At 39.8% G+C, this 25,944-nt stretch overlaps 1 protein-coding gene across 2 annotated transcripts in view; it reads right to left on the reverse strand.

Moving 5' to 3' along the window:
- Window positions 1-8,679: 8,679 nt before the first annotated feature.
- CNOT6 (CCR4-NOT transcription complex subunit 6) overlaps window positions 8,680-25,944 on the reverse strand; it is a 32,742-nt gene continuing 15,477 nt past the window's right edge. The window contains exons 3-12 of one of the 2 annotated variants that reach the window (XM_059860501.1): window positions 24,071-24,257; window positions 20,627-20,712; window positions 19,593-19,682; window positions 19,418-19,486; window positions 17,837-17,994; window positions 17,180-17,334; window positions 16,077-16,231; window positions 14,884-15,114; window positions 13,436-13,638; window positions 8,680-12,779 (exon numbers count right to left, since the gene is read on the reverse strand). In XM_059860501.1, the coding sequence (XP_059716484.1) occupies window positions 12,567-12,779; window positions 13,436-13,638; window positions 14,884-15,114; window positions 16,077-16,231; window positions 17,180-17,334; window positions 17,837-17,994; window positions 19,418-19,486; window positions 19,593-19,682; window positions 20,627-20,712; window positions 24,071-24,257 (1,547 nt within the window). In that variant the 3' untranslated portion in view covers window positions 8,680-12,566. Of the gene's footprint in view, window positions 12,780-13,435; window positions 13,639-14,883; window positions 15,115-16,076; window positions 16,232-17,179; window positions 17,335-17,836; window positions 17,995-19,417; window positions 19,487-19,577; window positions 19,683-20,626; window positions 20,713-24,070; window positions 24,258-25,944 lie in introns of both variants that reach the window. The other variant, XM_059860500.1, reaches the window with a different exon arrangement.

A 25,944-nucleotide genomic window follows, 5' to 3' on the forward strand; every position in this document is an offset into this window, starting at 1 on the left:
CTTGGCTGAAAGTCTTGTTGTTTTTCCTGGATGGTGAGTATGTGGGAGAGAACAGGTTTTATCCCAGAGGTGCTGGGCTGCTCTCTAAAGCCTCTGAGAGGAAGCTGTGGCCAGAGGGTGCTGGTCTCTCTGTCGTGGTTTGAGGAGAAATAGTTTTTTTTTAAGACAGTGTAGTCACGCCAATTAGTGTCCAGATTTTAATATTGGCACCTGGTTTGTCCACTGAGGGCATAGATACACCTCTGAGAACACAGGGGGTTAAAAGCTGTGAACTCCCACTAGAAGTTCTTTTTGAGTTCCAGTCCTAGACCAGAAGAAACCTCCCCTGTCCGGCTCCGAGCTAAGCAGGGCTGGGTGAAGAGAGCCATGTGGCCAGAGAGAAGTAAGCCAAGCCTAGGCCAAAGAGTAAAGAAGCACTGCGAAAGCTTCAGGCAACCATCCCCCATTCCCCCCCCCCGGAGGGAGAGAGAGAGAGAGAACAGCCTGTGCCTGTGATAGCGCGGCTAGAGTAAAAGAAAAGGAGAAGGTGCCCAGCAGGGCAGCCAGCTGTGAACCAAACCGGCAGAGCCTGAGACTTTTAACCCTTCTTGAGACAATAGAAACCTTGCAAATGCTGATTCCTCCTAGAGTTAGTGAGACTGAAAGAAGTTGAGAAGAATTCTAAGTAAGAGGAGATGATAGAGTAGCTTTTAGCTAGACTTTTCTTAGATAGCTATAGACAGAACCCTTGAGTTCCTGTGACACAGAAACTGCATCTAAAAAGAAGCAATGGCTCAAAGCCAAGAAAGTGCAGTGATGTGAAAGTGTGTGGACAGAGACGACGGGTGAGGAGGGTAGTGGTAGTGCCCTCCGTCTTCGAAGAAAAAAAAAGAAAAAATAATCTCTGTTCAAAAAACCCCTCAGCCCCAGGGGGTGAAACATGAAGAAGACAAGTGTCCCAAAAAGAGAAAGACTGTACTCTTTTTTAGAACTAGACAAAGCATCCTTAAAAAGAAAAACCCTAGAAGCAGCTCTAGTCCATGTGCAGTAGTGAGAGCATTAGACATAGAAAAAAGAAGTCACGATGGCAAAATGTTCTCTGGGCGGTGCCACACGTGACACAGAAACACGAGAAGTTTCGACTGTTTCCTAAGTGAAGTCTGTAGTGCAAAAGAGACTCCTCGAAAAATTGAGAATTGATTATCCAAAAATAGTAACAGAATTAAGAAATTTGGTGGGGGGAAGAAGAAGAAATTTAGAAAGTTTTCATCCTGTATTCTGTGTGTTTTTCCCTGTAACTTTAAATTAATAAAGTTTTTTCCTTTCAATCGTACGTTAGAGCCTGCTCTGCTCTGTCTCTAATCACATCTCACAGTAATTACCAAGAAAAGAAGTATTCTCATAAAAGCACTGACATTTCACCAAGCTCAAACCATAACACACTCCTCCCAGGTAACAAGTGGCAGCACCAGAGGAAATGGCCTCAAGCTGGGGCAGGAGAGGTTTGGATTAGTTATTGGGAAAGATTTCTGGATGGGTTGTCAAGCCCTGGAACAGGCTGCCAAGGGAAATGGTGGAATCACTGTCCCTGGAAGAGTTAAAACCATGGCTTAGCAGTGGGTTTGGCAGCGCTGTGCTGAAGTCAGTGATTTTAGAGGGCTTTTCCAACCTTAATTATTTTGTGTTTTTATATTGTTCCAACTCAATGAGTGCTGGCTGAGCTCCACTAGCTCAGCCTCAGAACAGGGAGATGCCACATCTCAAGTGTCCAGGCTCCAAAGCAATTCCACAAGAAATACCAAATTTGCTCCAGATGTTTTTCACACTCCCCCTCAGGTCATGCTACAGAAGCATCAAAAACTGCACTGAATAAATTGTGATGTTGGCTCAGAGATGCCCTTCATGGCTGCTGAGCAGTGCCAGCCTCCCACCAGGCTGGAGCTGGAGGCTGTAGAAATGCAGAGTGGCCACCCCTGACTTGCTGAGCCTACAAACCACCCCAGCCTCATTAGTGGGATGAGCTGGGAGCTTCAGATTGAGCTTGATTTGCACAAAGAGCAAATGAACCTGCACATGGTCCTTGCTCACAGAGCCAGCTGTGCAAACCAGTAAAAAATAAAAGTGTTTTTTAGGGGAAGCAAATACAAGCACAGGCCTGATCATGCCTGGTCTTGGATCCAGAAACATCCAGGTCCTACTCCAGACCCCAGTTTAGGACAGACGGGGTCTAAGTGGCACTGGGGGTGACTGTGCCCCTGGTGGTGACTGGCACTGTGGTGACTGGCACTGTCTGCAGGTAAGAAGAGTTTGGTGGTACAAATATTGCAGGTGAGTTCCTGCTCCTGCCCAGAAGAGCTGATGGGGATGGGCCAGAGCAGCTGCAGCTAGGACTCTGCTGCTGCTCCCAGCCTAGCTCAGTCCCAGCTCTCCCCAAAAATACCACTGCACCTGTTCCCTCAGGCACTGCAAGCTGACATAAATCACAGCTAGGCTCTGGTGACATTTGAGCTGCTCAGTCAACGTTCAGCTTCCCTTCAGGTGTGCTGGGGTGTGGGGCACCCCAGCCCTCAAGGGATGGTGACATCCCTGCCTCAGATGCCAGATTCTGTGTTGACCCTCTGTGCTGCCTCTGCTCAAGCCTGGTTTGCTGGAACAAGGGCACACAGACAGAAAACAACACCCTTCTTGCTGTGCAGGGTCAGCTCCTAGAATTAATTGCTGCAGGATGTCAACAAGATAAAATTCAGCAGGATTCAAGAAAGGATTAGACAGTCCTGTGATCAGGAACATTTGTGCAATGCTAACTGGGTCAAAGAAATACAAGAGAAATTAAGTGTTGTGCTTCCCTGAAGGGCTGAGCTGGTACCAGCTGGGTTTAGAACAGATTCCTCCCCACCTCCCTTTCCCAGCCTTTTTATAGCAGCAAGCAAATAGCAGGATCTATTGCAAAGTGTCTTCTCTTCCCTGGAATAACAAAGCACTGCCTGCTCTAGGAACTTCTCGAGACCAAAGTGACAACTGATCCTTGCTACAGTGCTCAGCAAAACCCTCCCCTTGTCATTTTAAAGGCAGAAAATTAAAGTTTCCTTTCTTTGCTGCCTCTAAGCTTGAGATCAACAATATCTCAAGAAGGGAATGAACCACACAGTAAACTGGCTGCAGATGAGCTGCTTGTGTCTCCACCCTGAAACTCTTCTCAGCGTAATCAACCAAGTTAATTATATAACTGTACAATAGTGTTAACCAGGAAAACATGTGGGGTAAATAGCTGGATCCAGAAGGCAACAGTGGGATTATAGGGAAGTGTCAGGGGGATAATGGGAGTGATGGTTTCCACCACCAAAGAGAGCCAAACAGGTTGCAACAAGGAGAAGAGGAGCAAAATCCTCAGGATTTTGGAATAGAGAACACTCTCCAGGCTGGCAGATACTGCACCAGTGCTCCAAGGTGGGACTTGCCATGGAGGTGGAAGGTGGAGGCTGGGGTGCCCAGTATAGCCTTTTCCTAGGCTTTATTTTTCAGTAGAAAGATGCTGACAAACCTCCATAATCCCTGCACATTTTTCTGACATGTAGAAGTGCTCCTGGCACAATTGGCCAGCAGGCACAAGGCACTGCATGTGACAGCAAGGGCAGTGCAGCTGCTCTGAGCACATCAGTTCACTTCATTAAACTGCACTGTCTGCAACAACAGCATTCTGAGAGAAAAGTCTCTCTGAGGCTAATGCTGGCAACAGAAATTTACCTGGTGATCTCAGTCAGGCAGCAGAAATCTTTGGATTCTGTGCCCAAAGATGAAACCTCCTTCCTACAGCCCTTTGCAAAGGATACAAGATAGAGAGAAAAGCATTCAAACATCACCCCATTAGGCCTGGCAAAATTTGTGATGCCCATTGTATTCCAAATTTTCATAGTATCATAGAATGGTTTGGACCTTAAAGATCATCTCATTCCAGCCCCTTGCCATGGGTGGGGCCATCTTCCACTACAGCAGGTTTCTCCAGGCCCCATCCAGCCTGACCTTGGATATTTCCATGGATGGAGCAGCCACGGCTTCTCTGGGAATCTTTGCCAGGGCCTCACAGGGAAGAACTTCCTAATACCCAATATAGCCCTGCCCTCTGTCTGTTTGAAGCCTCTCATTTTTGTATTTGCTGCCCAAAACTGGCAAAGAAATAAACCCTCCCCAAACTGCCTCATCACATTTTGTTGTATCTAATACTAATTCTAGCAATTTAATTTCACAAGAAAATTCAAAATATTTTTATCATTTCCCTTTTCCCTGTTCTTCCAGAAACAGCAATGGCTAATATGGCCTGTCCCACTTTGTCAGACTCAGACCTGTGGGGGCTGTGAGGCCCCAGCTATCAAACCAAACATTGTAATTTGCCTTTACTTGAATTCTTTCCTTTCTCATCAACAGTATCAAGCACCACATTTACACAGTGGTTTGTCACACATAATTGTATTTTTTTAAGAGACGTGGTTTTTGCACATCCTGACCCAAAAGAGCTCCCAAGGTCTCTCAGCTCCTTTGTACCTCCACAGACAAGACAGACTCAGGTATCTTTATGGATCAGAACATTTGCAGATATATTTAAGAAGTCCTTGCTCTCAGAACCTTGTACAGAGTGTTCCAGGCCAGCAGTACAGTACTTTAAAAATCACAATGAAAACAAAGCACTGCACCACAGGCATTCCTTGTCCTGGGGACAGGAGGGAACCAACCCTCCTGACAGACTGAAGGCACATTGCTCGTCCTGCTGTGGAGAGGAGCTCCAGCAGGACAAGGCCATGGCTCTGTGCCCTCCTCAGACCATTTGATCTGCACAGAAATTAATCTTTCTGCTCAGTGCAGAGCAGTTTTACCCTTGCTGAAGTCCCTCAGTTCATGGGATGAGATTCTCACCTGCAGGACAAGAGGGAGTAGAACCAACCCTGGAGTCCAAGCTGGGTACTGCAGGTGTCACCTGCTCCACTACCCAGACACCCAGGAGCTTCAGTCAGTTGCTGGCTTTTGGAATTATTTCTGCTTTCTGTAGAACGGGAATCATTCCTACATAGGGGAAAAAGATTCATAGGATTACCCAAACATATAAGAAAAAAATAATTATATAGGAACAGATTTTTCAGAGCAAGCAAAGAATCACAGAGGTAAAAGAGGAACTTGTGCTGCAGTGCCAGGTGGTTCTTTCTGTTTATTAATTTCAGCAGTTCCTACAGGACAAGAGTACATGGACAAATGTAAGGGAAAGGCTGGCTGACTCCTGAGGCTGATGGAACAAGTTGAAACTGCAGTTTTCACACTATCAAACTGAAAGCCTAATTAAATTGTACAGCCATGCCAGAGACCTGGCACTGGACCCAGCAAAAATGCAAACTCAGTTCAGTGGGATGTGAATCCTGTGTTGGGTGCCACAGGTCAGACACTGCCCTGGTGCCTGCAGGGCTCTGGGGAGTTAGGACAGGTCTCAGGAAAGATAGGCTGTTCCACATGCACACGTGAGAACTTCATTTTCTGTGCTCCTGATTGTGTTTTCCCAGTGAAAGCCCAGTGGAGTCAATGGAAAATTTCCTGCTGGCAGTTTTGGGCCAAGACCCAAATTTCTACCTTTTGTTCATCTCCTCCCTCACTGGTCTGTGGCTAAATGATTCCACTTGAGGAAGAAAATGTTACACAGGCTAATCCCAATCCTTCCTGTAGTCTATCACCTCAATTTATGCCAGAAATACTCCTAGGTTACTACCTGCAAGCATTAGCAGGCATAGCCCCCACTTACACAAGGTACAGCCTCTCAGAGAACAGCTAAGGCACTGAAAACCTTCAGCTCCCTCAGACACCAACTTAAAACTGCAAAAGACATGAAAATACATAAATCTGTGAAGTCAAAAACTGAAAATCAAAGAGCAGTTGGAGGAAAAAAAGCATGTTTGATTTGATCTTGTCTCCCTGGGCAGTGCATATAGAGTTTTACTGGGTGTTTCTGTTATTACTCACTGGGGAGCTGGCCAGCCACTAGCCCAGCACTGCCAAGTCCACCTTGTCCCCAGGTGCCACAGCTAAACATCCTTTAAATCCCTCCAGGGGTGGCCTCTCCATCACTTCTCTGGGAAGCCTGTTCCAATGCTTAACAACCTTTTCATGAAGAAATTTCTAGAGAAATCTAATATCCAATCTAAACTTTTCCTGACAGACCATTTCCTCTTGTCCTGTTGCTGGTTGCCTGGGAGAAGAGACCTACAGACTCCTTCCAGAGAGCTGTAGAGTGGGATGGATTTTCCCCTGAAGCTCAGTTTTCAGAGGTAGGCAAATATTCACTATCTCCATTGGTTTCCTTGCACAGTAACCTGTAATTCATCCTCCTGAGCCTGCAGCAGCTGTTCCATGGCTGGCAGCACACACACCCCATGACACAGGTGAGTGCACAAGCGTGGCAAGGACTTGGCTCCCAGCACCCCACCACCACCATGCTGGCCATGAAGAACTCTCACAAACCACTGGAGCCTGGCATGTTCCCAGAGACCAGAAAACTGCAGAGAAAACTTAAACTATATTAAAAAAAAAAAAAAGTGTAGCCTCATCAAGTGACCTCTGTGTTACTTGTATGTTTCTATTTTCTGTAGAGTGTGTTTTTTTACAATAAATATCTAGCCTTTTTAAATAAATCAGTGCTGTCCACTGGTACACTAGGAAGATTAATTCAAAATGTACCTTCTTATCTTTTAAAAACTGACAAACTGTGAGAACACTAGGCTTATTTTGGAATAAAAAAATATTCAAGTGTACCAAAGATCCCTATAAATAGCTTAATTAGACTTACTGCTTTACATACAGAGTAAGGCAACATTTAGAGAGCAAACCATTTCTGCCTTTGGGTTAGGAAAGGAGAATGGAAAGCAAGAAAAGAACCAGAGCACTCACCTTTAGTGACATATGACTTCTCCCAAGAGGTCACTTCATGTACCTGGCTGAGTCTTGTCCTTTCCACTTACCTTTTTCTCTTTGGGCTCAATTCCACAGGTTTTAAGGTTCCTCTCCCTCACCAGTGCCAGTAGAAAAGACAAGCCACACTGTTAACTGCTTTGATTTGGGACATTCTCACCCTAGAAGGCCCAAATCCAACTTTTTTCTATTACTGAACAGCCAGTGGATATGGGCTATGAAGGACCAATAACCAGAGTCTGACCAGAGAGGTTGTGTAGTCAGTTCTATTAAAATAGCTCCAGTTATTTTACTGCAAGCTAAAAAAGACAAGATTTCTTTGACCTGGCTGAGGAGAACAGCACACAGGCTCAGCTCAGTCCTTTGCCTTTGAGGAAGAGGTGCTGTTTTCTCCCCACATTCTCTGACAAGGACACTGGCCTCTCTGTTAGTTTTGGCAGCTCTCCCCACACCTACATGTCAGGTTTGCAGATTCTGTTTAGGAGCTTGTAAACTCCAGTCTGGAACCATGTAACACCTGTGCTCATCTGAAAACATAACCTGAAGTAGATTCATGCAACAAGGGAAGGCCCTACTCAAAAATGTCACTGAGGACCAAGTAGGTCCCTTTCATTCCCATCATGACAGCTGGATTTATAAAACCAGTATTAATTGGCATGGAAGTTACCAAACCAGCTGCTGCCACTGGAAAAGGTTCATGCCTGAGCCTGAATTCCAACAAATATTCTTTAGAATAATTCTACAAGGCACACTTTGTGCAGGCACTGAAGTAGGTTCAGGCTGTGTGCAGCTGAAGTCTGTGTTACCCGCACCATCTAGTGGCAATCCTGCAAATGTGTTGGGAATTAACTACTCACCCAAGACACAAAACCAGAGAGAAATCATAGCTAGGCCTGCAAGGGACCCATCACACTGCTGGGGACTTATAGCTGCTTCAAGAGAGCACATTTTAAACCTACAAACAAGCTGAACATTGTGGGGCCTGTGGTATTTATGGGAACACTGAACTAAGACCATTTATTTCATAGCAAAGCAGCACTAACACACAGAACATGGGCTCTGAGGAGGGCAGTGGTGCCAGGAGAGGTATTGGGTGCTTCAGTGCTCCACATACACAAGTGTGCTCAGGTGTCTGATGTGTCCTGCTGCCAGTGATGGGAACATCACACCAAATGGGGTGAGGCTGCACCATCACAGACACTGAGCGTCACCCGCAGAGAAAGAATGGGGTATGAAAATACACCAAGGACAAGAGTTTGCTGCATCTCATTCCTGAAAAAGAAGTTGAAAAACCATCTGCCCTTTGTTTCCCTCCCATAGTAAACTGAGTATTTGAATCCCTTCCTGCTGTCAGACCCCAAGTCTACTTTGTGCTTCTGGAGCAGTAAGAGGAAGGAAGGGGCGGGGTCTACAGCACTGAGACAAAACCTCCACTGCACAGCTGAGCTTACAGACTGACCTGGAAGGTCAGAGGATGGCCAGCTATGAACACAAGGAGTTGAGCTCTGAGTAGGTTTGGACAGGGTTCTCCACAAGCTCTGGAGGCACTTCTGATCATGCCTTCACTTTGCAATCCAAACCCAACTGACCAGAGCAGATTTCTGGTGCACAGAACAGGGAGCACAGCAAGGTCCTTCTGGGATTAACAAGTTCCTTATGCTTCCATTATACCCTTCACACACTTCACTCACTTTGGCTGTAACTCTTGAGGAAGACCTTTACAAATCAAGTTAAAATATGAATTAGACTTCAAGAAGGTTTGAAACAGATACTGGATTTATTGGTCAGCTATGAGTAGGAAAATACATTGGTAAAGAAAAAGAAGACCCTGTATATAAATATAATACTAACTAGTTAAAATTTGACCAAGAAGAAAGTTCCACTGAAGAGAACAGTAAAAGCCCTTGTTTACCATCAGACCATATTCAGTTTCCCATTTTTCTTATTGAAGAGCTGCCTATAGACAAATGCAACATTCTTTGAGCTTAGTGCAGATAATGTGCTGGTTTTTGTTACATGAATGGTAAACAAGAGTTAGTCCAGTGCATTACACATTATACAGAAGTACTGTGAATAAAGACTAAGATATTCTATTTTAGACACTACTTAAACATACCAAGACACTTAAGTGTTACAAATTTATGCAACCAAAAGAAAAGAATAGCAGTTAACATACTAAAAAATACTGCGTCCGGCTGGATGAGAAAGGCTTTCCTACTGAAGCGGTTAACTGAACTTTTCAAAGTTTTACAGTGTAATTAGTTTTCTTTTTCCCCCTCCCTCACAATGGTGTTGCAATTATTTTGTCTTTCATGCAGATTTTGCATGGTTGAAAAAGCAAAGCATAAGCTATTTTCTAAGCCTGCTATAAAAAAAAACAAAAACAACCTTGAGAGATTTGCTGAAGTTACATCAAAGAATGCATACAACGTTCTTAAAATCAGTTCAGTCCAATGCTAGCCAAATTTACCTTTAATTTAAAGCTGCTAAAAGGACAAAATAATTACAACACACACAAATTCATATGCTCTTTCCCCCCCTACCTGTAATATGTTAAAAGCAGTAACTTGTGATATTAGTCTTGTACTCTAAACAATTGTTTCAGTTAAGGGTGTAGTTCAATTTACACTTTGACACCCAGAACTCTCGGTAAATGTAAATAAAACTAGACAAGATATGGCAGAGTGTATTTTAAGTGGAAAAAAGCCTGGTCTTACCTAAACAAATCCTTTCAACCCCAAGGATGTTCTGTGACTTTTGCTGTATGTGCTTTTACAACAAGAACACTGAAGGTACATTATGGCAACACCCAAAACCACCTCGAATAAAAATATTGCAAATAACCATTTCATGTTAAAAACTATGAAGCAAACATTTTGATTTTGTGAAGACATGGTTTATTGCCTTATTCTATGTTATAGCTGGAAATTGAGACTTTTGAGTTAGATTTGTTTGACACAAGAATGTATTTTCTTTGAGAGATTGATTGATAAAGTTTATCTCAGCTCTGTTTTGGTGCCATCTGGTCTTTCCCTATTTTCAAAACATTTTTCCTTTCTTCCTTCAGCCCCCGAGTCACAGCTGCTTTCCAGTTAAAACCCACTGAAGTCAAAGGAGTGTCTTTAATGGATTCAGAGGGTTTTCAATCAGGACCTGATGGACTACTATAAAAACTGGAGGAAATGGTTATTCAAATGGACCCTTAGACCATAAGGTGACTAAGCAGGAACAGTTGTGTCTCCAAAAGCACAAAGGGCCATATTTTCACATGCTGTCAAAAATTCAAATATTTTTTAAGACTAAGCAATAGAGGAGAACACATACTGGATAAAGCTCAAACCTTTAGAATCTAACAAGTGCACTCAAGCTCCAGCATCTATTAAAGTAAATTATCCCCCTCTAAAAAAATACAAAATGAGTAAGTGCTTCCCTTCCCCTTCTGTAAAGCTTTCTGGACTCCTTACACAATCCAGATATCAGAAAAGAAAAATAGTTTGCTTAGTCTGACAAGCTAAATTGGCTCATCATTACTGGAAATTGTCATGATGTACATTACCAAGACATCATTAAGGAAACATGAGTAAAACACCTTTTATTCACACTTTACAAAAAAACCCCAAAAAACAAACAGGAAAAAAATAACACTACGCATTAAATCTACTACAGCAATACTACCAGCATTTCAATGTACTGATTATAAACTGGACATGTTTGGTGTTTTTACAACTAAAACCAAAACAAGATAACCCCAAGAGATCAGGTCCCAGACAAGGATTCTAGATCAAAATTTCTCATACTGAAATTTTAAAATGTACATTTTACACATCCGAACTGTCTGCAATTTTTACTTTGAGCTTAAAACAGAATGGTTTGAGCACACTTGTGTGCTGACTACTTTTCAATAAAATTTTGAATCATTATTACCAATCAATTCTCTTATATATAAAAAAATTCACAATATTTAGAAAGTTTTCTCTTAATGCTCAGTGTCCTTTTGCTTCCCTGCCCGCAGCTGAAACAAAAGCTGTTTAAGACCAAGCTCTATCTCCATTATTAGTTTTTTGGTTTTTTTTTTTTTTACATTTATTATTCAAATTGTACTAGTTTAAGGAGATGATGAATTCTCCCTTTTAGGATACAAACAGACAAGTTAAATTTGTAAGCTGTTATATACTTGGCTTCATGACACAAATGGCACTGAGGGTACACTATAACTTCGGTCTTGCTTGACACTTTAAAATAAGACTTGGTCACTTTAAAATATGATCTGAAGAATTGTCTTTGGGACCTGTATTGAAGATGCATTTATTTTACACTGCTTCATTAATAGAAAATGTAGGGCTAGGTTTTTATTTTCAAGGAATTATACTTTCAGAAACTGAGGAACACACAAACAAAAGAGAATCCACATGATAGTAACTCTCAGTGGGAAAAACGGCACTGTGCAATGACACTGAAAGAAGCAGTGCATGGGCATTAGAAGCTAGAAACTGTGTACCCATAACCTGAACATGTTCCAAAGTGTGATATTCAATGCTTCACAAAGGAAAAAAGATGCCACAGCTTATACAAAAGTATCTTCATAAAATTTTCACAAGTGTTAACATTATTTAAAAAAATAAAAGAGGATGCACAGGATCTCTCTGATGCACAGGCAGTGCTAGTTGAGAACAAATTTAAGCAGGCACAGTGGAGATAGGACAAATATTTAAAACAGAAATGAAGAAGCTGTACACAAGTATCCTAGATTTTACTTCAAAAGTTAGAGATGAAAAAAATGTCTGACTGTGTACACATCAGCAATAACTTTCAATCCATACAGGTCTACTTATATTCACTGCTCAGCTTATCTGTTCTGTGAGAACTCAATGCCTCTTTCTCTTTTCTTTAATCAGAAATAGAATGTATTCCGGTATCTCTGTAAGATATTAATATTTTATAGATTTGGATTTTGAAAGCAACGTTCTCAATTGAACATAAAAAGTAGTATAAAAGGGCTAACGAAACCCTAACAGTGCAAATCATTAGCAGAGAAAACCTGTGACAACCCCTTTTACACGCTGGCCTTTATAACACATGAAAACAGATAAAAATTTAGCCTTAGTTTACAATACAATCATTTTCCAAATCTGATTTTTCTTTTTTTTTTAAAGTACAAAATCTCATAAATCAGGTTTTCTGTTGTTCATATACAATCAATAAAGGCTAAATTCAAATTCTATATTTTACAAACAAGTCTGAAAAAGGAGGGAGTGAAGTACGGAGAATGTTCTGTGGATGTTCCTACTGGCCTCAAAAAAGTAGTGCTACAGATAACTGTGCAAAGAGAATACACTGTATAACAATTCCCTATTTCAAGGCATGAAAATGTCACGTTGGAGAAAAGAAACAGGAAGGTTAATTGTAATGTATTAAAGAAAGGTGCAAATGCACCAATCACTGTGGAACAGTATACAAAGTATATTGGGCTCAGAATTGTGTCTGTTGATAGCACCTGGCTTTTACTATGTCTTTAGCAAATAATTAGATTTAAGATTAAGATTATTAAGAAAAAAAAAATCCCTGTTGGCCATACCTCACTCCTCTATATTCAGATTTTACAATTGTACAAGTTAGATTGAGGTTGCCCTCTAAAATGTATTCGACTACCTCCTGCCAGGGAGATGGATTCCATTTATAGGAGGCAGGAAAGGCAGCAAAAGCTCCAGTTGTGCAAAAAGTGAGAAGTGGTCAGAAGGGATGAGTGGATGTGGACAACCACTTATATTGTTCTCTATTAACCAATGGTGATCCAAAGGTCCAAGAATGCCAAGTATGTTTAGCTGAGGTTTAGAGTAGAAGATGTAATCAATAATACCCTAAAACAAGAGGGGGGAAAAAAGATTATTGTTAGCATTTATTCTTGTCTCAAGTTATTATTCCAAACAAGACATGAGCTCAGTGTTACAAGTAATGAAATATCCCACTCCTTCTCTACAGCACATCACAATTTAGGAGATTTCTTCTTCCTATATCCAGTGGGATGCTCAATATAGATTAGGAAAACAAAAGAAAAGGCCATCCTTTATCACTTCTGCTATGCTTTTGTGGGTTTCAATTTCCAATCTCCTAGAGAGCTTCAAATCACATTTCAATGATTTTTAAGAGGAAAAAAACAATCTCTGTTTTCCCAACAGAGAGCACAGACATTTCCAGAAGTTACATGGATTATTTCCTTACACTTGACAGCCTAAGTGCCCCTGTCATTTAGCTTGGAGTATCAAAACACAAACTCCTACTGTTTACAGGGAAGGTTAAGAGCACCCCAACTCCTGTAAAGCTGTAGCAAGTTATTAAAAAGAATAAGATGGTTTTTAGGAGACTGAAGTGCTGGGCATTCTAGTTTGCTATGTTTTAAGTATAAACATGGTGAACTTAGCTACACAGATTAACTTATATAACAACTTCACAGAGCAAATCACATTAGTTACACTTGAAAATGGAAAACCTTTCCAAAATATAAGCAAGTCCTTACCTTGAAGTCAAATGTGTAATTTGTATAAGGCATTAGACCATTCTCATAGGCACTCTTCAACTTGAAACCATGTGTAATTCTTCCATTTGTTGTCCCATTTTTTCCATTACAGCTGAAGTTAGTAAGACTTTCATTGTATCTCAGTTCCTTAAAATCTTTGTGGTTTGTTTCCACTCCACCAGTGCTCAAGTACTCAACAACACCTGTGAGGACACACATTACAAACAAGAAGGTATTAACAAACATTCAGCAAGTAAGTGTAGGTACTTAAAGTCAGGCATGCAACTTTAGGCTTTCTATAACCAAAACCGTAACAATACACAGTACAATCAACAGCAGTTCTTTTAAAGTACTGCAGGGCAATGTGATTCAAGAGCAAATATCACCTAGAACAAAGTGACACACTTTGATTAGGAAAAAAGAGAAGATTAATAAGACATAGATTGGGAAGGGAAAGATGAAAAAAAATCAGAAGCAAAATTCTATCAATGCTGGTTATTGGCTGCCTCTTCTTGCTTTTATGCTCAGGTCCTTTGTTTAATGCTCTTCAGCTAAAGTGTTGCAAAAAGGCAAACTTCTGAAACACTACTTCAAAAGAAGTTAACTTTAAAGAGGCTGCAAAGTCAAATTGATTAGATTTGTGTCACATAAAATGATGGTTGTACCTGAATTTCAGAACACCTGTGCTAAAGTTCTGAAAGGTAAAAGAAGCAGTTAAGTTGTTCTGAAGACACAATGAGACACATGAACTGGTCATTGCAATCACCACCAGTGATACTGGCCTCGCTTGGATTAAAGAGAATCCCATTCCCATTACTGAGCAATAACTGCTCCTAAAAACCCTAACGGATGTTAAGAGTTGCCAAGATGAAGCCAGAAGGGAACCAGGAATGGAGATGAAGGATGGCTCTTGAGTACAGCACTTCAGCTGGGTACCCGAGCAAGGAAGGTAGCAGTCACTGAATGTGTTTCTTCCTTGAACTTCATAAAGTAGCCACCAAGTCAAGAAACAAAGTCTCATGCTAATAAAGAGCTCTGGAAAGTCCCCTTTCGAAGGGGATATATTTAATTTTAGAAGTTCTAAATCATGACAGAAAATGATGTAGAGTATGGTAGCAAATTTAAAGGTAAAATATCTTTTCACACTTAAAATTAAGAAAACTGAATTATCAGCAACACACTCATGTTCCCAGTTATTTTTGGAAGATATTTTAAAATACAGGAATAAACAGGGAACAAAATCACAGTGGTAATGCTTCTGAAAGACCAGACACAGCTCTACTACAGCCCAAGCAATAAGGTCACTCACAAATGAAACAGTTCTCTCTCCTCCTCTCTCCTTAGCACCTCTAGAGCTCGTATGATCAAACAATGCATTCTCTAAACAGAAAAACTTACAATTGTTACACACTTGAAACAGTCTAAAGAATGAGAAATAGAACTCTTACCAGAGTCTGGTAGAGAATTGAGATCTGCACACAGTACAAGTGGAATGGTTCCAAGCTCTCCCGACACACCAGGTTTGAGACTACGAGAAGCTTTATCAATAATGTTCTTTACCTCGGACAGGAACATCATAGTCTGAACCAGCTTCACATCAGAATAATCTGGGTCCCAATGCATATGTGCATTAGCTACAAGAACTAGCTGCTTTTCCATCCCAAGATGTGGCTTTCCAGCTAAAATTGAAAATCAGCTATTTATTTAAAATCAGTCAGCGACAGAAAACACTATTACAAAAATTTAACAAAATGATTAAGGGGACAAAAAAAAAAATACCAGTATGACTTCAAGAGGGTTAAAAACATTTGAATGAAGAGGGCCAGATAACTCCTCTTACATTTAGCAAGTGTTTCAGTTGATAGAAAGCACTAGGAATGATATTTCACATTCAAGACCATTAACAGACTATCTTGTTACATGTAGTGCTTTTGTATTCACTGAAAATTAACATAAGTAATGGATAATCCTAATTACAGGCAAATAATGTTTTTCTATAAATTTACAGCAGCTTTCCTTAGGCTATGATAGCAAACAGACTCTGTTCATATCTTATTAGGCAGCAAGCTCTGAATTCTAAGTTATCCACATTCTAAGTTACCTCTCTTGCTGGAAGTGTTTCTTAAAAGGCTTGTCTGCTACAATCTGAATTAATAAAATATCATTTGGATAAATATAACACAGGTTGAGTAGGTTCCCACTGTGATACTTATAAAGCCAATTTACCTTTCCTAAATTAAGAATGACAGGGCAGAACAAACAGTTTGTTTAGGCATGATAATAGAGAAAATAAGTTAAAATGATGGAGATACATGATCCAGAAACACACAACTAACACCACCTGATTCTTTGATACTTGTACATAGTTTTAAGAAAAAAACCCCAAAACCAAACAACAAAATCACTCAAGTTTTTATATCTTTTTTTCCTTAAAAATACAAGTAGGGGGGGAAAAAAACCCTGATCACTTAAGCAATATGACTTTTCCCCAGAATCTTTTTTGGAAATAAATTTGAACATACAAACTGCAAAATCAAATTCACCTGCAGAACCTAGTTTCTCTCGTTTATTATAACAAGAGTAATTTTTTTTTCATTTACAAAGTACCATCTATTTAAAAAATAAATGAAATGGGACTTACATGACATTTCTATCAATTCCTTTCGCAGTTCTAACAGAACAGCGACTCCAATGTTATCTTTTGTCATAACTCTGTTCAGCATAGCCTCTGAACCTTCTGAGTTTGCCATTGCTAGTTGATTGAACTCAACAGTATGCTTTTGGACCAAAGTAAATCTAAAAGAAAAACATCATATGTAATTGTTTTCAGCAGCCAGATACAGTTGGAAATGTTATCAGTAATTCTTCTTTTAATTAAAGCTCAAACACATTTATGATGTGAAAATCTTAGTCACATCATTTCATAAAAGCCTAAATTGAAATCAAGTGATATAGTTTTCATAGCAATTTTTATGTAGTTTATAGTACCTTAGTTACAATTAAAATATTTTGTTGATAGTGAGAGAGAGAGAGAGAGGTATTTTTGAAAAGTCATGCTTGTTTCTAACTCTGCATCCATTCCTAGTTCAAATATGCAGATTTAACAGAGAGGGAGTAAACAATTTTCCAAGCCACTAGGTTGCAAGCCTGGCACCTACATTTACTTATGGACAGAGAGGAATGGAAGCAGGAAGGGACATTATTACCATCACATCCAAAGCTGTACAGTGCAATATGACACGACCTGCAGCTCTCAAATGATTAGGGTTTTTTTACAGAAGTGGGCAGTGATCCCTGGTTGTTTGCTTTACCAAAGGCTAATGTATCAAAAAGTCAATGTCACCTGAGGCCTTATTACTGCAGTTTGGGGGATTATAAATTCCTTTAGGCAAAAAAAACAAAAGGCAAGAACATATGCTTCATTTTTCATTATTTCCTTCATTTTCTATTATTACATTCAACAAGTGAAGGATAATTCAGTGAACTCCCAACCAGCACAGCTCAAACAGAATGAATCTATTTCAACTCTATATTTCAAGGTTAAATTTTTATTGCTAGTTGCACACAGAATGATCTCTGTCATATAAACCAGTCTTTCCAGGGGTAGGAATGCTCTGTATCAAAACCCTGCCTGACTACAAAAGGACAATTAAAGCCCAACTGTGTGAACTGTAAGATCCACCTGAGAAATTATGTAAAAGACAGCAAGAGACAACAGAAGGTTTAGCAAACCACATCACTTACTTTTCTGTTTTGAAAAATATTGCACAACCATCAACATGTTTTCTCTCCTGTTCTGACATTGTCCTAGCTCTAGATTTTGGACTGAAGAATCCATTATAGCCACGTTCTTTCAATTCTACCAGGAAAAAACTGTAGTACTGCTCCGTTTCAACCTCCTGTAAAGTTAAGGCAGCACAGCATGAACGTACTATTAGCAAAATAGAAGACAGATATTATTTAGACTCTTCAGAAGTGTAAATCACTTTCAAATTAGATTTAAGGGAAAAAAAAATCTAAGAATTAAGCACATCAGAGAATGCAAATTCAAGAGCAATATCCTTATTTTAAGAAAATATAAATGAATTTCTGTAATCCCTGGAGTTATGATTATCTCAAGCCTCTTATTTGAAAATGTGTCAATTACAGCCCCACATACACACACAGGCACAAAGACACCCCCCCAAACACTGCTTTGATCAGGGGCTGCTGGTTCCCATTCCAACTGTGGGGGCTGAGAGCCTTCTTTTGATGTCAAGCAACAAATAATGTTCAAAACATCACTTCTATTTCTTTTGTTCGCAGAAGGTTTTGAAAATAGACCGTTTACTAAAAATACACTTAATGTGAAGAAGCCAGCACGTGAGAATAGAAAAAGAAAGAGTGGTGTATTTTTTTTACCTGCAGACTTATGATGTCAGCATTGCAGCTCAATATTTCCTGCATAATGGCTTTTTTTCTGTATTCCCAGTTCAAGGCCCAGGATGGACAATAGCCATACAGCTGCCGGGTGGCATATTTGTCACAGAGGACGTTGTAACACATGACAGAAAACAAGGCTGCAGAACAATAATTTTATTTACACACTGATAGATTTAAAAAAAAAAATACAATTATGTTCTTGACTTTTGTCTTCTGCAAATGTATCAATTCACGCTTCATTTGTTTCAACCAAAACACAGCATGTGTATCAGTGCTAAAAAAATAGTTAGTTCTTCTAGGGAGACAAATTACATGTTTGGACTTACGGCAGCTGTCTTCTAGCATTTAATTAGGAAACAAACACCCCCCTTTATATAGTTAACACAGTGAAAAGCAGAAAAATGTGTTTTATGCTAAGTGGCACTGTACTGTGAAAAACCCAAAACAAAATAAGTGTATTTGAACACTTGTATCTGTCAGCTACACAAAGGTCTGCAAGTCTACAATTAGAGTCTTTAAAATCTACCTTAATTATTGCCACCACAAACTGTAACAGATCCATAGGCAGGGTGAGGATCTTTCCACACAAAGAAAAAGAGTAGGCAAATTAACCCCTCAAATATTTCTACCTCAAAAAGCCATTCAGGCATAGGACAAGAAATATTTCCTCTCTGTATTAATTTGAAACAAGAGCAATAATGAGACAGGCTGGGGCAATTTGACAGGTAATTCCAGCAGCATGGATTTGGGGGGTTGTTTTGTTGGGTTTTATAGGTTTGTTTGTTTTTAAAAAGCACTTAAAGAATTTGTAGTACAACAATGAGATTCTTGGAAGCTCCTCTCAAATGTAGAAAAAAGAAACAAGACAACTGTCTGAAGATATAGAGAATTGAAGAAAAGAATCTCGGTCTGACTAGGGTCAAAGTCCAGCATTTTGAAAACCAATAAATAGGTAACAGCTAAACAGAAACTGCATTAACATTGTGGTCTTTCAAGCAATTGCCTTAATAATGGGAAAATTATCATTCCTGAAAGAGAAGACACTGCAATAATTGAGAAATACACTAAGATTTTTGGTGTGTGGCTAAATAGAAAAGACTGTATTTTAAACAATTTATGCAGGGGGAAAAAAAAAAAAAAAAAGCAAAGAATTACACATGACCTGAATCCCAATAGCAAGAAAAATGCTGAATCAAGGATGATACTCTGGTTACTTAAAACAATTGTACATTTTTTGGAAATCATGCTCAAATGCTTCAATTTTTTTATTCTTCAACAAATGTTAAATTAAGCCTGTTATAATTCCACCGTTTAACTAATCATGGACAACAGTTTCAATTCCTGTGAGGGGGATGTTAATTAAAAATAAATTACTTTAGAGTGAAAGATGGGAAAATCTGGAACAGGTGTTTCAACTGGAATAGAATGACTTCAGCTGGCTGGTCAGCACTGCCGAGATGATTGGTTAATTTAAGCATTAACTTCTTTTCCAGTAAAGATCAACATCTTTTATTAAAAGAAAAATAGAAGAAATGAGAAATCCTTGAAGTGTTACAGTACCTGTTGGTCTTGTACGGTCTGGTTCTTGCAACATAATCCAGGATCTTGGAGGTGGCTGTTCTGTTGAAACTATGGGAACATTTTAAAATAGAGATACAACAAGTGATAATCACATTTATTTAACACAGCAGAAAGAAATGTTTGAAGAATGATCACTTACTTCTTTTTGCAGTACCTGCCAAATTATCAAGCAAATAGTTCAGTAGCCGCCGTGTCCCATCTGGTTCCTGATACAGGTTCAGAATATCCTGTGTAAGTGGGTTTCCTACAAACCAATTCACAGGAATATTGAATAAAATACACAGAACTATTGCAGACTTGCATATCAGTGATGATAGCTGACATCTTGGAGACAAGATCTACTATGAACTACTTTGGGATTTCAGATCTCAGGTCTTCAGTCCCACAAAACTCTGATGTGTGGACAGCCCTAGTGAAGTTTAACAACATTCCCTGCAGATTCTGCTGTGGGACTGAGCATTCCAAAGGTGGTGCCTGCACTAAGAGTAGGGAAGAACTCGTGATACAACAGGCAGAGCTGATAAGCACAAACACAGGAGCCACCTCTGCTCAGTGTGAAACACCCTCCAGCAGTTGATCTGACAGTCAGACCTCAGCAGAGGCTCTGCCATCTGCCAAACATAAGCAGATTGCAGAAGTTGCCATGGACAATACACACTGCAAGTGCCCAGTTTTAAGGGAGAGATAAACAGACTTTTGAGACTTAACAGTGTATAGAGGTATTGTATCTCTCAGTGCTTCTGATTTTGTGACTCAAAATTCCCCAAGGTCAGCAATTTTCGGGGGTGGGGGGGTGGGGAAGGAAAAGACTTAAATTGCTGCTTGCATGAACAGCACAGAACCCTGCAGCTGTACAAAGGATGTTCCCTTTCTGGCTGGAGATGTACCACAGTTAACCACAGACTATTTCTTAGTTAAAACAGAATTGCATTCAACCCCCATGCAAGCAACAGAAAGCTTCTGCACAGTCTGCAAAAAGAAAAGGAAACCTCTTTCTATGGGCACTGCACTGCCAAACCTGTTATTTTTCTAAATAATCCCTAAGTAACAGTATTTATAAATGTAGAGTGAGCAGCTACATCTGGATTGCTAATCAGTGACATTTTATGAACTAGCAGACTACAGCCATTACAGCTCAGCAGCAGTATCACTAAACAAGCACAGACACCACGAAAAAAACAGCAGTACCTTTCAGACCCAAAGTCTGTAACTGGAACAGTTTTCCCAGCTCAAAAGGTAAAACTCGTAACAGGTTGTTATTTAAATGTAGTTCCCTGTAGACAGAGCAAGAATCATATGGGTCTGAAAACAGAGCAACGTTTATCTGCAGCAGTACAAAAACTGAACTAGAAGAGAATCAATATAGTAGCAAACCACAATGTTGAAAAATGGAGACTAAACAGCAATTGTTAGGGAAATCCTGTTGTACTCAGACACACACACCAGACAAAACACATTATGTTGAAGTACAGAGGAAAAGGATCTGTTTGGAGAGTTTATCTTAAACAGTCAGACATTTTGTGAACATTAGCAATAATTAAACACTTCAGTATCTACAAGTGATGATGCAGTAACAGCTCTGACAAACCAGACCATGAAACAGGTCAGCTGTGATTAAAAAATAAAGGGAAATTATATCCCTGAAATCAAATTAAAAAATCCAGAATCATGGCAGTATGATTACAGCTATGGCATTACCATGCAGTAGTCATTTACAACGGTAATTTTCTGTTGGTTTGGGTTTGTAATTTCAGTGGTAAGACAAAATATGTGCTTTGAAACTCACAAATTAATATACAGACAGGAACAGAATTCATGTCTTGAATTCTGATATCCAACAAATCAGGCAGAAGAAACAAACTTTTCACTTTCCTAAATGTATTCCTGGTAATCAGTGAAGACTTTCATAGAATCAATCAATATATAAAGGTGCTGCTCAAAAATGTTTAGAACTTGGTACCTAGAGACTTGACAAGTATTTCTGGGCAACAAAAAGAAAAAGGAAACCTGGAGGGCAAGAGTTAATTTAACTCTTGTTGATTTCTACAGAACAGCGTTTGGGGGTTTCTGAGTCTTTCTTGCCATAAACAGCCCAGAACTGACCCCAGGATTTGACTGTAGTGTCAGCACAGGGGGACAGTCACTGCCCTGGTCTTGCTGCCACACTATTGCTGATGCAGGCCAGGTGCCATCAGCTTTCTCAGCCACCTGGGCACACCTGGCTCATGTTCAGCTGCTGCTGACCACCCCCACCAGGCAGCTTCTCAGACACTGCTTCCCCAAGCTGGAGCACTGCTGGGTTGTGACCCAAGCGCAGGTCCCAGCACTTCCCTGACTGAACCTCAAGCACTGGCCCCATGGATCCAGCCTGTGCAGATCCCTCTGCAGAGCCTTCCTGCCCTCCAGCAGATCAACCCAGCTCTGTGTCATCTGCAAATGTACTGGGGGTGCACTCAAGCTCTTTCAAGCATATCAAAAGGATCTGTTTTACAGCTGAGCTTTCCAACATGTTACACTGTTTATTTTTCCCTCATTTTTCTGCAAAGATCAGAAATCCTACTGCTCTGACATCTCATTTTTCAACTACTTGCAGTAAAAAGGGAGATGAAAGGAGTCTTGGGAGAGCTCTACAGTACAGATCAAACCCAGAGCTCCAGGTGTGGGAGCTGGGAGAGCTGTTATCAGTTCTCAGTGCTGAGAGCACAAATGATTTCCGTGGCTTGATATATCAGCAATGCCCATGGCTGAATTACTGTTAGTTTGAACAACTTCCCAGAATCCAGGAGGAGAGTCTGCAGCAACACCAGCCTGGAACACAAAACCCTGGCCCAGCTGGGACCTGCAATGTGCTCTCACACATAGGATGTGCTTATGGGCTTTTCTTCACTTACACTACAGTAAAAAACCACATGGAGCAGCTGCAATTAACTGAGGAGCACAGTGGCTTCATGCACAGCTTTGCACATCTAGAGATATGGGCTCAAGTGCTGTGTTTTGGTCATAAATAGAAAGCTTATGTGATCCTAGACCTTAGCCACACATTTCACATTTACAAGATTTACCCTTCTCTGCTCAGAAGAAACTTAGGACTTTCAAGAGCCGAAGCTTCATAGAGTCAGCCAGAATAAATCAGGAGAAGCATTGGGAAGAATGAGAAGTGTTGGGAAGAAGGCATAATGATCTGACATTACTGATGACTCTGCACTGCTAAGCTATCTCCATGTCACAAGTGTTACATTTAAAAAATGTTTTAAAAAGACAGAAAGGGGCTAATTAAGTACAAAGATGAATTTGAGACTATTCCAGCAAATTTAGGGTTGCTACCTCACAATATCCAAGAAGTTGAATAAACAAGGGAAGAAACCTGTAACTAATAACTGCTTTTAATTGAAATAGCAAGGCAAAGAACTAGAGCTTAGAACAGACTCCTCTCCAGTGGAAAGCAACTATACAACATGGTACAAAACAGAGCTGCCAATTAGACTTCAAAAAGCAAGGTCCCTTTGCTCAGCCTCCAAGGTTGAGGCTTGAACTGCTCTGGAATTTGAGCTTTTAGCACCAATTTACTCAGCTAGTTTAATCCTCTCCAACAGAGAGGACTTTTCTAAAGGGGAGGAAAATGCAATGACAGATATTTCTATGTGCAAACTTGTTTTGTTTCCAATTTCATGAAAGCTGTGCTGGCAGTCCATTGCTCTATCATTGCCTTTACTTCCAATAACATTCTTGTTACTTTCAGACTCTGTACTTTCTGGATTTGAGAAAGCTGTTCAGAAGTATCTTCAAAATTAATAGCAATGAAGGCAATTACTGGCAACTGTCTAATAAACCCAAGATAAGGCTCTTCCTTTGGGTCAAGGGCAAAAGACTGTTGCCTGTAAATAATTACTCTTACATAAATAATTTATATATTTATGTAACAGTGTTTTTACAAAGTAAAATGCTGCAGCCTTAAGTATAATCTAAATAGGCACCATTGTTCATATTTCACTTCCAGGCTAACTTTGTACATCTTGGCATTGCAAAACTGAAGGGGAAAAAAAACTTGAAAAGCTGTGATTACAACATTTTTTTTCTCCTCCCCAGTTTGCACAGGAATGCAGTTACATCACAGCAAAGGTGGGGAGGAGATGATACTGACATACTAGATGATACTAGATGTTGCAATTGTTATACAATAAACAGAACAAGAACTATTGTTAACTATAATTACTAAATATGAATAAAGAGGACAACATTGTAGTTAACAAGATTATAAATGTTTAATCTGATCTTTTTTCTACCTTTCTACTATGAGTTAAAAGCAATTATTTTCGGTGCTTCACTTACTCTTTGAGACAAACACCACACAAAATATTTGTAAAAGAATCTGGAAAGAGATGCTTGAGAGGAAACCTGATTTAGAAAAATATAAAATGGGTGATTGCCATCAAACCAAGCACTTCTAAGGCTCATTCTGTGCTGTCATACATCAGAACAAAAGCCAGTACTGCTAGAGCTGCACAGCCTACAGCAAGTACTCAGGGAGGCAGATAAGAAGGGAGGAAAGGGAAATCTACTTATGCTGAAATGTGAACAGTTGCTACAAAGATAATAAAAGAACAATTTTAACTCCTGTTAGGATTTACATACCTGAGTGACACCATGTTTCCGAGCTCTGCTGGTAAACTGCGGATTTTATTAGAGGACAAGTCCAGATATACCAGATTGTGAAGCTTGGCAATGTCTGAAGGAATACGGGATAAGGAATTGTCACTGAGATGCAAAGCTGTCAAATGGGTCAGTGTCCACAAAGATGAACTTAAGCTTCTCACTTTCCCTGGGGAAGAAAGGTACAAGAGAAAACAAGACATTCAAAATCCATAGATCTGGCAATAATAGCACATTTCTCAAGTATGTATGGGGCAGGGAACTTGAAGAGGAGTTCTGCTTGTGGGTTTTTTTGTAGGTTTTATTATTAATATTTTATTCAATGTAAATTCCATTAATCACTGATTTTGTAGACGAAAAAATTGTCATTGTGTGAGAAATGTAAGATATTGCCAAGGATGCTTGAGGTTGTTTTTCCCAATCCATACTTAAAGGCTTAAACTTCTGTCTTTATCTAATTCCATACAAGACAAAACATATTAACTAGCTGACCATGAATTTATCATTAACAGAAGTGTAAGAAACAGATTTTTTTCCATTACAGTTTATGTCTGAGATGAAAGACGGTGCCTTGATTCATCCCTTATTTCCGCACATCTTTCAAACCAAAAATCTTTACTCTATGGCATTAATCCAGCCAAGAACAGATAGAAACACTATATTTAGGGTGACTAAGATGCTTAGTTGAGAACATGGATTTCCATCTGGCATTCAACTAAAAGCTGTATCAACTATTGCCAGATATTTTAAAAAAGGTATGATTTTTTGTATAAACTGAAGTATGGAAACATGGATGTGTGTGACAGAATCAAGATTTTTACACTGCTGCATGCAAGGAATGTGAGATATCATCAGAAGGTCTCAAAATATTTCTTGTCTCCAAGATTTTTTTCCTCCAGGGGTAAATCCCTTTTCATTTACATAAATCATCTCACTGTATCAAAAGCCTTAGAAGTACCAACACCAGTTTCTCTAAGGCAAAAAGTTAGGTGGAACAACTTTAAAATGCCCACTGTGACTCATGAAGGTTAACAACAGACTGGTTAATATTATACCAACAGACACACTCTGTAATTCCTTTCCTTAAATAATTTTCTCCAAAATAAGAATTCATATTTAGTGCCCAGGGAAGGTTACACTGAGACATGTGCATCTGGGACTCAGTCCCTGGCAGCAAAATGTTTAATAGTGTTATAATTTCCAGTGAACTATAACAAAACAAAGAGCATAAAAAAGCCTGTCATGAAAAAACATTATTTAAATGAGATCAGTTGAAACATTTGTGGCTTTCCGTATTATGTGACCAAGTACTTTGCAAGGAAAGGACAGTGTGAACATTAATGAAACAAAAAACACTGCACATTTTATTTTACAAGGCAAATAAATGCATACAGTTCTTAAGGGATTGATGCTCCTCTAATGCTCGTTAAGAAATCTTCTGAAAGGTTTTAAACACAAATGGATAGTTCTTTGCATTTTAAAAGTGAATTAGCACCTCTTCCCCACCCCCAATGCAAACAGGTGACTGTGATCATAGAAAGCCTTGCAGCTGAAAGGATTTCCAATCAGCATCCCTGATCCAGGCTCTCCACTCCAGCACCTCCCTTGGCGGGAATCAGTCTATAGCGAGATTACCAGGCATGAAAGGAAAGAGCCATCACTTAATGCACTTCCTATGCAGAGCAGCAGATGTCCAAGAGGATTCCAAGCCTAATGCTGATGTATAATGCTGATTCCTGAAGCAGCGTTTAACTGGGTTTCTGCATCTGTAACCTTCAGTAAAGAATGCTATTCACATGGGGAGGCACGTGGTACTGGAAGCAAGGCACAGATTCAGTGAACTGGATGGAAAGATT

This window comes from Haemorhous mexicanus, chromosome 15 (assembly GCF_027477595.1).
Source record: "Haemorhous mexicanus isolate bHaeMex1 chromosome 15, bHaeMex1.pri, whole genome shotgun sequence".
NCBI lineage: Eukaryota > Metazoa > Chordata > Aves > Passeriformes > Fringillidae > Haemorhous > Haemorhous mexicanus.